The following is a 13,830-nucleotide window of genomic DNA, read 5'->3' on the forward strand; positions in this document are numbered from 1 at the left end:
CCCACTGGGCACACGCTGGTTGAATCAAAGTTGCTTCCCCATCATTTTTGTTAGGTATAGTATTTTGTGCTTTGAAAGGCAAGTGCCTAAAATAGCATTTTGACAAGTCTGTGGGAAGTAGCAATGGACTGCTAGAGGTCACGTCCCAATTAGCACTATTCCCTATACAGTGCGCTACTTTTGACCAGAACCCAGGTGCCATTGGGATGCAGTCTCAGTTTCATGGTACTGTAGTCCCTCTTTGAATCTACTCAGTGGTGGACAGATACATCTATACTATTCCTTACTCAGACCTTCTTTGCCTTTGTTAACCAATGAGGCCTCTACCTGGGCTCTAGCCAAGAGTTATAATTAACACTACATACCACCAGTAACTGCTATGTGGCTGCGGCCTGATCAAACCTTAGTTTAGGGCCAGTGAATCATGAAACACACACGCCAGTGAGAATCCCTGTTATTGTGAATGGCTCAAAACACCAAAAGCATACTGACAAGCCAACCCAAGCCATTAATGAATGAAGCCCATTGTGGTTGGTAGGCTGCATCCCAAAATGGCACCCTATTCCCTATGTAGTACACTCCTTTTGACCAGGTCCCATGGGGAATAGGGTGCCATTTGGTACGCAAACCAAATAACAGTAGATTCATGTGGAATGAACACTACAAGTCAAGGCTCATCTTCAGTCAGCCTGCCTTAAAACGCTTTGTCGATCCCAGCACTCACACCCATGATCTCCTAATGAGCTATTCAGACCTGGGTTCAAATACTATTTGAAAACGTTCAAATATAGTATTTGCTTTAGTCTGCCTGGAGTGCCAGGTCACAGGTGGTTCCATTTTAACAGGCAACCTCAATCAAGCACAGATCAAGTATTTGAAATGATTTCAAATGGTATTTGAACCCAGGTCTGGAGCCATTTCAAATCCCATTTCAAACAGGCATTCATTCCCTGCATGGCATTTGCCTTGGCTTGACATGCCTCTCACTTGTTCTCTCCCTCCATCTAGCGGTTAAGAGCATTGGGCCAGTTACTGAAAGGTCGCTGGTTCAGAACCCAGAGCCAGCAAGGTAGATAAATCTGCCGTTCTGCCCTTGAGCAAGGCAGTTAACTCCCAACAACAACTGATTAAGGCCCCCTCCCCCCCGCACCTTTCTGAATCAGACGGGTTGGGTTAAATGCAGAAGACACATTTCAGTTGAACAACTGACTAGCTATTCTCCCCCTCTCTCTCCCTCTAGCTTTCTTTCTACCTCTCTCCCCTTATCGTTTCCACTCTCTCCTTCTCCTTCCCTCCTCTTCTCTCTCTCTCTAAGGGCGGTTCTTATCAGGGCCTGTGCAGGAGTGGAAGGCCTCACTACTGTGGACTGTGTGTGTCTGTTCTCCTGGCTTACATGGTTGTAAATAAAGGTCTAATAAATCAACCTGTGACCTTTTACTGCTCAAGCTAAATGTACACATCTGTCTGCCATGTGTCTTTCAACCCACTGAACTCTTTCACACAAACGTTTGTACACCTGGACAGACACTCATACACGTGCACTAGTCTTACATATAGACACACACAAATATTCAGTCTAATGACCTCACACTATTTTCATTGCACATACTCACACACTAACCCACAACCTTTTTCTCTCTTTCACTCACTGACATATGCTGCCAACCCACAACTTTTTGCCACACACACACACAGAGAGAGAGAAAGAGACCAATGTTTCCCCTCAGTCTGTCTGGTTTCAGATAAAACAAATGGGGGAAATAGACAAGAGATTCTTTCCTGTGAGACGTTTTCACAGCTGTGCTTCCTTCTTCTCTCTATCCTCCCCCCACTCAGTCTCTTTCTCACTCACACACATTTCTCTGACTCACTTCTGCATTTTGGGTTTTGTTCCTTCAGCCAATGGCAGGAAAATATGCCGAATGATGGCCGGTTCAAACCTGTTTTCTAAGACTTTCTGAAATAGCTCAACTCGCACCAAGGCTTATTTTCAGAAGATTAGTCTTTAACTTGTTTAATTAAGGATATTTATTTTTTAAACAAATGTTATTGTAAAACAGCTAATGACACAGTATAAGCAGGGTGTACTGGCTAACCCTTAAAGCACAATGACAAACACTGATATTATATAGATTCTATAGACAGGGATCACCAACTAGATTCAGCCGCGGGACCATTTCTTGAGCGGATGGTCAGGGCACCGGAACATAATTATTAATCATTTGTACTCTGAAAATTGACGTACGAAGCCCAAACAGATATTGTATTTGACGGAAACAATCATTTAAAACCTTGCTTACAAGATCACGTCTCTATTTATGAGAGGAAATACTTGGGAATAGATTTCCTAAATAACATTTTGAGGTGAATTCCTAGTGATTTTATTACTTTATGCCCCAATTTTTTATGCTAAAAATGTATTCTGAAAAAAAATGTGAGGGCCACCAGTTAACAATCCCTGCTATATATCCTTATATGTTATGGTAAAATAGCTTGTTTAATAATTATTTAAATAACATTTAAAAACAAATATTATAAGCTAATCACTCTAAAAGCTCAAACGTGTAGTAGTGTACTTGCCAACCCCTGCATTAACTATTGCACAATGACAAGTTGTATAGCTGTACTAGTTCTAGCATGGATGTTTGCACTACCAACTACCCAGCCATTTCCTGTTTGCGCAATCTTACATGTAAATCAGGTATACCTGGGGCCGTATGTATGGAGAGCCAATCTAGGATCAGGCCTCTTATTCATTGTGATTTAAAAGGAAAACTGAACTCAAAATCAGCACTCCTACTCCAAGATGCTTAAAATAGACCCGATATTCACGAAGCTTAGGTTGGCGCTCGAGTGTGGCAGTCTGTATTCATAAAACTTCAAAGTAGGGAGTGCTGATCTAGAACCAGTTTATATTTCAGATCAAGATTATATGGACACGAGACCTGATCCTAGGTCAGCACTCCTATTCATATGCTTCATTAATATTTTTTCCCAGGACCAGTATCACCTGCCATTCAAGTTGCACAGGCTTAAAATACCAGAATGCTGTTGCTTAGTCATCAAATTGATTCAACGCTTATATGGTATCAGTCGTATGTGTACACAACTAGTGCTTTACTAAACTTGCATATCAATTTCACTGTACGTTTGTCATGGCATTTAGATTTGCCACTAATAGTTAACATGTACTTCTTAATCCAAATAAAAGATAACAGATCAATTGAGATTCAATAAGGAGCTTTAATAGTAAACAATAGCAAAGCATTTATACAAGCCAAACAAACATGTAGCTAAAAGCTACAGTAGAGTTGCCAACTAGGTCTAGGACAGTCTAGTAGATGGATGGTTTCCTACTATCCAGCGTTAAATAAAACCCTGATGAAGCCAGAGTAGAGTTCAGGTGAAGATATATACATAACAAACATAACATTGTGACAGAGGGAATTCAGTGTAACATTTAAAAATCTGCCACAGGGTGAGGCCCCTTTCTGGACTAAAGCTGCATAGAGGATGTCAAAGAGTAGTGGGGTAACGAGAAAAAAGGGGGAAGGTAAGGGGTGAGTGGGGTAAGAGTAACAGTAGGGTGACAGTTGGGGGGGGGGGGGGGTTGTTGGAACTGGTCTTTGAAACTGGAGTATTTTTGGGGAAGGTTATGGGTTGGATCTTGGTAAGTGTGGCCATACTAATTTGTCTGTCGTAATTCTACATTTTCCTACCTACACAGTAGCCATGGCCTAGTCAAGACAATACCATACAACACTTGTGTGTGTGTGTGTTTAATAATGTGTATGTATACCAGTGTAACACTGTAATAGGGTTCATACAGAACAGACCAGCATGACTGATGCTCCGCCTGACTAAAATCAGTCCCACATCTTCTCCCCCTGATAATAATCTCATCAACTTTTCTATCATCTTTCTAGCCATTACCAGACTGCCTTCTCTAATCTTCTCCCAAAGTATGCAAATGCACACTTCGGATCATAGACAGCAAGTGTGCAAACGTCCACTTTGGTAGAAGGGTGGATAACCAGGACGTAGCCCCTCCTCCACAAGGTTCTGGATCTCATTCTATGCATTCCCCCTTCTTGCCTTCCTTCTATCCATAATTTCCACTGACTACGCCACACTAACAGTGGTCTTCTTCCTGTTCTTCGCTGAGCGGACCTCCTCCATCAGATCTCTGAGGTACTGGATCTCTCTGCTGATGCCGTCAGCCTTCTCTGCCAGCTCATGGTTCCTCTGCTCCAGCTCGGAACACTCCGCACTCAGCACTTCCTGTTCGCTCTTCTTCTTCTGTCGGTAACGTGTCGCTGCCGTCTTGTTCTGCGCCATCTTCTTGAGCTTCTTCTCCACGACCTTGGGCGCCCCGGATACTGATTTGACCTTACCGCTGAGGGTTGTGGGGGATGTAGTCTCAGGTTCAGGTTTGGAATAAGGTTTGGTCCTGGAGGACCCGGCTATGGAGGGAGAAGGAGAGGGAGATGGGTGGTGAGGAGGGGAGCCAGATACAGAGTCGATGCCGGAGTCGCTGTCATCAGACTGCTCATCACAGCTACTGGAGGCTGAGAGGGTTGATGTGGGGAGGATGGTTGGCTCCTCTTTAGGGGAGAGGACTACCACGAAGTGGCCTGAGGGCAGGAGGGAGAGGACGATAGGGGCGGTGGTCTGGAGGCTGTCGCTGGGCTCAGAGATGATGGTAGTTGGAGTGTGGGTGGTCTTGACTTCCAAGACATCAACATCCACTTCGCTCCCCAGCTCGAGGGTATACCCCATGGAGAGGGGTGCTGGAGATTGTGGCTCAGACTTCACCACGACCTCTTGATCCTGAACCGTCACCACAGGACCTCTGACCTCATCCCCTACCTCTTCTTCAGGGAGCTCCAGGGAGGGGAGGTCGGCCAGAGGGATGCCCAGGGAGAGCACCTCGTGTGGGGCAGGGATTGGGGCGGTGAAGGGGTCCATCAGGTCTAGGTCCATTCGGGTCTCCAGGGAGGCCAGGAGCTCCTCGGGGGAACTGGGCAGGGCGTCGGAACAACAGGAGCCAATCAGAGAGTCCAGGTCAAAGTCACTCAGGTCTATCTTCTCAGCCATCCAGTCCATGCCCGAAAACGCATCATCTGGGGAAGAAGCGATAAGTTAATTCCATCGAAATATACAACATATTATACTCAATGTTTATGACATGACAATTTTAATAATTATTGTACAGCGATAACAGAAAGAAGAAAAAAAATATATATATATATATCGGTCCTCTGAAACAAGTCCTTTCCCAAACAAAAACCTGCTCTGAAAGACAATATTCCAGTCTAATCATGATTTGAAGGGACATTGAAGTTGCTGATACCGGAACCCTACTATAAAACCCTATTGTTTGCCAAAATGTTTCCTGTCTGTACAAGAGGAAGAAAAGCAACGCTGACACTAGTCTTGTTTTACATTAATAACCAGGAAATCTGGTACAAACCAGTTTGTTCGGGTGATGGATGGCTTGTCATCACGTGTGGATGTGCAAACGGGTAATAGCGGTAGTTACTACCTCTATGGTTAATGATTACCATACACGTTGGTATCGGGCAACTGTTTATGACAAACCGAGCCCAGGGGATAGCGTAGGTGGGGGATTGCTTAAAATGATAGGTTTAAGCCTAATAGATGTGATAACACCACAGATGGAACCACGTATAGGGTTAGTCAGCAAACAAAGGAGGAGTTTGTATGTCTTTTGCAACACTTGAGCTGTGCGTTTTTGTTGTGGTTTTCTTTTCAGCTGTGTTCTCACCTCTGCAGACATTTATTCCCATGTGGGCATGGAGCAGGTCGCTAGAGTCCAGCCACGGAGTCAACGGCATCAGGTGGTCCTCTACCCCGGACCCGGCCTTGCTGCTCCCCAGGAACGAGGGACGAGGGGATGGAGGCAGGGAGTCGGAGGAGGACGAGAGATGGGAGGGAGAAGGAGACAAACTAAACAAAGAGGAGGGAGAGAGGGAAGAGGCGGAAGAGTTGGAGAGAGAGAGGGAAGGAGAGGAGGAGAGAGAGGGGGGTAGATCATCCTCTTCATCTTGGTCCAGACGGGGCCCCATGGGGTCAGCCGTCAGAAACCAGTTGTCCAGTAACAGGGCCCCAACGTCCTCCAAGACCAGTTGGGAAGTCAACAGGGACATGACTGCTTCTTCTGGTGGCTGTCAACAGTAACAGGGTACTATAATGGGATAACAGAGAGTCTTCGGACGTTGTCGTCGTTAGGGGGAACGGTGATATCGTGCTGTGGTAGACAACAGCAGAGCTGAGGGTGGTTGGTTTGAGAGAACTGGAAACAAAGGAGAGATGGAGGGATAGGGGTTACAAATTGCAGTATGACAAGTAGTTCCACAGAGGAGAGAACATTACTTTATTGGTCCATTTACTACATGAGCAACAGAAATGTATTTTGCATATCCCATTCTCTCCGGTAGACATACACATACTGTAGGAGAGAAGGTGAGATAGGGGTGAGATGTCATGTATGACAGGGCCTTAGTACCATCATAGCTAGGCTACATAAAAAGGAAAACAATCAATAAAAATGTATTTATAAAGCCTCTTTCTTTTCTTAAATCAGCACATGTCACAAAATGCTTACACAGAAACCCAGACTAAAACCCCAAACAATGCATATATAGAAGCACGGTGGCTAGGAAAAACTCCCTAGAAAGGAAGGAACCTAGGAAGAAACCTAGAGAGGAACCAGGATCTGAGGGGTGGAGATTATAAGAGTACATGGCCTTTAAGGTCAGATCGTTCTTCAAGAATCTCTTCGCCACATGTCATTGTTTTGAGGGATAGGTAATCATATCAATATATGGTGTCAGTTAAATGGTGCTACTCATTGACTACCCTCATTGTAACACCCATCGAGGAAGTTCTATTACGCCGCCCTGGGTTGAACCGGGGAATAGTCCTTCACGCCGGGAGAAAGTGGGGAGGGAGGAGCGCCCTTGACAAATCAAACAATAATCTGTGCCGCTGTCATGTTGTCAAAGGCAGCATGGTGTGTCTTCCAGAAACATACATCGCTTCTCCATATAATAAATATTTAACTGGTTTTCACTTTGAAGGCAGATGCACCATTTATCAAAAGCAATCACTTTGCATGTGAAAACACAGAATCCTACACATCACTCCACATGCTTATTTATGTCACTTTTGTTTTGAGCTGGCTTCACAGTTGGACTGAGCAGGGCATCTGGCTCAACTAATGCACTGGTTAACTCCTCCCACCCACCAAGGTAGGGACAAATAAACAAATGCCCCAGTGTTAGGAGGAAGTATTTTAAGAGGAAGTATGCGTCTGGGAAATACACATGAAAACAGTCTGCTAGAGATATCTTGTAAAAACCTGTGGTATCTGAAGTTATGTCCTAGTGACCTAGTCAAACGGTAACATTCGGCCGTTTCCTGGTAAATTTGAGGCCATTTGTTCAACTAAGTGCTAAAGGAACAAGTCGAGTCAATAACTTTTGACTTAATATATCCTAAAACGCATTCATGTATTTCACAAAATAGTACGAGATATTCTGGTCTAATACTTCAGTGGAAATTTCGCCATTGCTTGTAAACTCCTCGCCCACCGCCACGGGATAACGTTGCCTAATTTGGTCATGATGTGACCGGTAACGCCGCCTCCTCGCTGACTCACTATGGAAACGGAGAGGGGAGGGTGAGGTTACCGCCATTTTCACAACAACCATCTGGTCATGAAAGGAAAGTAGAAAGCGAGAGGACACAAATACGCCATTTTGAAAGTGCCACGTTGCCATGTCTGGCATAGTAACTTCATCCATGTATGAGCCTGGGTTTAATAACATTAGTTAAAAATCATAAAAAGATTGTTATTCAATATGAGAAGGGGGTAGTTGATTAGTTATGACGTAGATATCGGTTTAAAAATGGCCCACTGTAGATGGCACGGGATCCACGTGGTTTTATTGTCACTTTGTTGAAAGTCACTGAAACGCCGACACTGAATAACGTTAGCATATACTGTCTAACGTTGGTTATTTCAGGCAGACAGTTGATACGAGTAACTATTTCCACAGTTGGGTAGGTGCCAAAGACAGCCCAAATCTAGCTGACAGTCTGACATATCAAATATCTGAAGAAAAGTTAGCAAACAGTATAAGCTATTGTATTGTAGAGTTAGCTAGCTAGAACGCTAACAACAACTTCCCAAGCCTGCTTGCCAGCCACACCTGCCCGACAGCTGACATGTGACTGACTTTACATTTTCTGAGAAGAAATACGTATCATTTTTACTTACGCCATTTTGCGTAAAAAAGCCAGTGCTTGACCGTTGCACTGCCGGGTTGTTGCCGCTGCTGGATATGCCGCTGCACGTTAAACTGCCATTTTGCGAAGGAGAACTGAGCGCTCGGAATGCTACGAAATAACGTTGAATGTCACAGAGAAACAACGGTCGAACGAGGTCACATGAGTATTTATAGTCCCGCATCACACCCAAGTGTATCCTTCCGTCAAACAGCGCTGTGGTGTATCACTCCGATCCCGTTACTGCCTCTGATTGGTTTAGATCGTTATTCCGCTCGTTGGAAATAAATAGGTCCAGGGCCATAGTGTAACCGACGAAATGTAGGTCAAATTAACATGTATACATTGAATTAAGATTGAAGAGGAAATTAATGTTTACATAGGTAACTTGTATTTCCAATCTAAAAAATCCAGTGTATTACGTTTGATTACGTGAAACTTGTTGCCCACAAAACGAAGGACTGCAATGTGTAGAGTATACTACTTAACAAAGTTAGATAAAAGTCAATCTAAGATCGATCAAAATGTATTATAACTTGTCTAAAGTGATCAAATAATTGTTTTTCAGCCTTAATACACCCATTACTTATAGTAGAAAAGGACACGTTGAATTTCTAGAGGAGTCTCTTTTCCAAAGATGATTTGTCCTCAATGATTCGAGTGTCTTTATTAACTTAACTGAAGACTAATCAACGGTAACTAATCAACAGATTGAAACGAAAATTGTGGTAACTTAATTTCAATTTTATAAACAGATATGGTTTAGTTATATTCTGATGACAACTCATTATTACAATTGAATACATGTCCAATCTCTCCACCTGGTGGTTGAAAAGCCAAATAAAGAAGTAGTGGAGGTCACTGAGTTCTCCATTGTCTATGGTACATCAAACTAGTACCCTATTCCCTATGTAGTGCACTACTTTTGACCACAGCCCTATATGGTGCCATTTGAGAAACAGACAATGTAACTGTTCCATTTGACCAGTGGTATTCAAAGTCGGGGTCTAGTGGGTAGTAAAAAATAAAAATGTAAATTTATTTGACATTTTTAACAAATGTATAGTACACTGAGTATACAAAACATTAAGAACACCTGTTATTTCCATGACAGACTGACTAGGTAAATCCAGGTGAGAGCCATGATCCCTTATTGATGTCACTTGTTAAATTCACTTCAGTGTAGATGAAGGGGAGGAGACAGAATAAAGATGGATTTTTAAGCCTTGAGACAATTGAGACATGGATTGTGTATGTATACCAATGGTATATAGCTCAGAGGGGGAATGGGCAAGACAGGGTGCAACTCAATATTAGGAATGTGTTCCTAATGTTTGGTATACGTGACAATATAGAAATGGTTCTTTAGAAAGATCATTTGAAAAAATAGTTTATTGAGCAAAAATATTGTCTCTCAATTTTGTTGACAGAGATGTAAATATAATGAATTCAAGGTTATTTGTTTATTACATATTTTGAGGTTGAGTCAATAGAGTGGCGCATTTGTTGAAGTTATTAGTAAAAATATCTACATCTGGAAAAGCAGCTGTCAAGAGTCCTGACAAATCATGATTAACAACCTCATGCCCTCTTATTCACAGACAATCTCAACTATTAATAGAATAAAACATAGAACAGAAAAAAATATAACAAAAAATGTTTTATTTTCCTACATATTTTGTATGACTTTTTTATTGCTAATATTTTTGACAAAGTGTAACGTTACTGGAATGTTGAGAGCTTCCAAGTAAGAATTTCACTGTAGTTTACACCCTATATTATTTTCACCTCACAAATAAACATTGATTTGGCTCCTCATCCTCTTTCTCCGTCTCCTCCACCTCAGAGGAAGAGATTATTTTCCACTAGCTCGTCTTTGGCCTCGAACACTTCATCCAGCCCTTCATTCAGCTGCTGAGACACTTTGCGTTTCTTTTTCCCCAAACTTGTACTTCAGTCCTTTCTTCAGCTTTGGAGCATCCTCTTGCTTCGTGAAGTAGATATCCATGCCCAGAGCGAAGCCTTGGAGCATCCTCTTGCTTCGTGAAGTAGATATCCATGCCCAGAGCGAAGCCTTGGAGCATCCTCTTGCTTCGTGAAGTAGATATCCATGCCCAGAGCGAAGCCTTGGAACATCCTCTTGCTTCGTGAAGTAGATATCCATGCCCAGAGCGAGGCCTTGGAGCATCTTCTTGCTTCGTGAAGTAGATATCCATGCCCAGAGCGAAGCCTTGGAACATCCTCTTGCTTCGTGAAGTAGATATCCATGCCCAGAGCGAAGCCTTGGAGCATCCTCTTGCTTCGTGAAGTAGATATCCATGCCCAGAGCGAGGCCTTGGAACATCCTCTTGCTTCGTGAAGTAGATATCCATGCCCAGAGCGAAGCCTTGGAGCATCCTCTTGCTTCGTGAAGTAGATATCCATGCCCAGAGCGAAGCCTTGGAGCATCCTCTTGCTTCGTGAAGTAGATATCCATGCCCATAGCGAAGCCTTGGAGCATCCTCTTGCTTCGTGAAGTAGATATCCATGCCTAGAGCAAAGCCTTGGACCACCCCTGATGCCTTACTTCTGGCCTCTATGGCACTGGAGCTCCTGTCACTTTGGCCACCCTGGTTAAGGTTTATTTGATCATCTTGGTACATATGCAGAAACATTCTTAACATGTTATGCGTTATATCATATAAAACACAATTATAGAAATAATCTGCCTAAATATATCATCAATAAAGTCATACACAACAGATAATGCAGTGCAAAGTCCTTCAGATACATAAATGCTAAAACTGAGAAAGTTGTCTCACTGTACGCGTTTCCTGCGTAACCAAAACCTCTTCATAAAGAGGGTGATTGGACTCCTCTCTGTCAACGACAGCAGGCGACCCAAACTGGGGAAAACAAAACAATGTACAGCTCGGAAAAACAGTTATTACAGTATTGGTAATACATTAGTGTTATGATTAAATACTGTATTCTTCATGTAGCTCATTCTAATATTTCTACTGCTGTACATTGCATTGTAGTTACTGTTTATATACTCACCACATATGTATTATATACGGATTCTTGACATAGCTCACTGTAATATATATACTGCTGTACTCTGTCATTCTTAGTATACAGTACAATGTGTAAATGCTCCCTGTGTACATACGTATAGATTGCATTTGGATTACTGTTAGTGTTATTTGGGTTGTTCATTGGATTTAAGCTTAGCGTTAAACATCTCTTTTCTCTGTCTGTCTCACCATACGAGATTCCTGCGTAACCAAAACATTTTCATAGAGTGGAAGATTGGAATCCTCTCCGTCAATGTAATGCAAGTCATTTTCAGAGAGTGCATTTTCTGAGGCAAATCCTAACTTCCACTCAAGTCGAATTTTTACTACATAGCACTGCGTTGATGTTAATGGGAGACAACGTGAACATTTGACTTCAGGGGAAGTTAGGATTCACTCCTATATGGGATATATATATATATATATATATATATATATGAGATCAAATGGAAGAGAAGAGTGTGTTGTGGCAAGATACCTTCTTGACCATTTCAGTCACAGTGATTTCAGGATTACTTCTCACAGACAACTTCTGCTGGGCCATAGGAGGCCACTTCTGAACTGTGTCTGGAGAACTCAAGTCAATGTATATTTCCCACCATAGGACTCTCAGAGAAGAGGGAGGTCGAGAGCCATGGTGGATGTCCTAGTTGAAACTGCAGTTCAAATATAAAGGAATTCAACTTGATGTACAGTATGTTGACAATGGTTGAATCCAATCTTACTCTGCCTCCACCAACCCCTGGGCCAAGTGAGACTGAGGGAGAGGGGGAGGACCACAGCTCCATCTCCTCTGGGGATCACACCAACCCCTGGGCCAAGTGAGACTGAGGGAGAGGGGGACCAGCTCCAGCTCCTGGGGATCTGGGCCTGAGACTGAGGGAGAGGGGGGGGGATCACACCAACCCCTGGGCCAAGTGAGACTGAGGGAGAGGGGGAACCACAGCTCCATCTCCTCTGGGGATCACACCAACCCCTGGGCCAAGTGAGACTGAGGGAGAGGGGGGGGGGACCACAGGGGACCACCCCTGGGCCAAGTGAGACTGAGGGAGAGGGGGGACCACAGCTCCATCTCCTCTGGGGATCACTCTCCTCAGGCTTGCCCATATAGATGTTCCTGGAGTGGCGCACCAGAGGTGGAGGCTGTGGTGGGGATGAATCTGCCACACACTCAAAAAGTACCTAAGGTGGAAAGGTTAAAAGCAAATACTTGTGTACATACTTCTTTAAATCGATACTGTCACGGTGAATAGTAAGGAGCCGGACAGAGATGAAGCACCTGCTGAATAAGTGTAGTTGAGTTCTAAATAGTAGTGTTTTGGGGTATGCGGAAATATAACATTTTATTGTATGTCCCACATCGAATTGAGTATGTTTCAAATGCCAGGATGTCATTCTAATTTTGTCTTTTCATCTAGTAGAATTCGCTGGCTGCTATTCAGGAAGGCAATCATATTTTCTGACCCAGGTGTGCTTGATAACAGTTGATCATCTGCTTTCTGTACATTATTGGTGTTTTGCAGTGGAGGAAGAACCCTGGATGTTGCCTGTCTATCCATTTGGATAAGAGTCAAGACACATTTAGGCTGTGGAGATGTGCAACTTGGAATGAATCATTAATAATGCCTTGCATCCTTTTCACTTTCACTCTGATAGTGTCACACACAAGTCTTAAATTCAGCCTTGTGTTTTGCGCCATCATATGACATGCCTGGATTTGAACCTTAATTTAAAGCTTTTTGATCAAACTGTCCTTTTCTTTTTATGTCAGATTGTGCAGCAACATACTCAGACAATTGCTTCAATTTTTTTAAATGTAAGGCTAAAAATGCAGCATTAAAATCAGGCATCATGTCATGACAAAACACAGGTTCCTACTTATAAAAAAACAATTGTATTATTTTTGCAATGCATTAATTTGTGTTTGGTTAATGTAGTCAATACAAGGTTTGACATAAATCCCTAAGTGAGCACAAATAATAAAGTACGTTGGGGCAAAAACGTATGTACTTATTGAACAAAAGAAACGTTCATGAAGTCTGCTCATCCATTTGAGGATATGCATCAAGGGCATCAAGGGCTAAATCATACCAGACTCAGACACAAAACTCCACAGGGAAATACAAAAAGGCCCTTACCTTTGTCATCACAGATGTACAACTACACTCCTGTCTGAACTCCCCTGGAGATTTGTCTTGTCACAAAGCACAGTTTCTCTCACACACACACTTCCTCTCTCCACACACACTTCCTCTCTCCACACACACACACACACTTCCTCTCTCACACACACACTTCCTCTCTCCACTCACAATAGAAGATCATTATTATTTTGTGTGCTTGGATCTACATTTCGGAGGGTATCAAACGTCCTACTTCATTTACTTGAGCCACAACATGATCATGCCCAGGGCCGGTCCTGGACGTGCTGCCGCCCAAGGCGAGACCATTTTTATCTCAG

General features: G+C 43.1%; 1 protein-coding gene across 1 annotated transcript; it reads right to left on the reverse strand.

The window, feature by feature from the left end:
• Window positions 1-3,223: 3,223 nt before the first annotated feature.
• Window positions 3,224-8,464, reverse strand: atf4a (activating transcription factor 4a). Its single transcript, XM_029644171.2, has 3 exons — window positions 8,306-8,464; window positions 5,789-6,316; window positions 3,224-5,123 (listed from the first exon to the last, which is right to left on the reverse strand). The coding sequence occupies exons 2-3, from the start codon at window positions 6,168-6,170 to the stop codon at window positions 4,123-4,125; spliced, it is 1,383 nt and encodes a 460-aa protein (XP_029500031.2). The 5' UTR covers window positions 6,171-6,316; window positions 8,306-8,464; the 3' UTR covers window positions 3,224-4,122.
• Between the last annotated feature and the right edge of the window lie 5,366 nt (window positions 8,465-13,830).

Source organism: Oncorhynchus nerka, linkage group LG15 (assembly GCF_034236695.1).
Source record: "Oncorhynchus nerka isolate Pitt River linkage group LG15, Oner_Uvic_2.0, whole genome shotgun sequence".
Taxonomy (NCBI): domain Eukaryota; kingdom Metazoa; phylum Chordata; class Actinopteri; order Salmoniformes; family Salmonidae; genus Oncorhynchus; species Oncorhynchus nerka.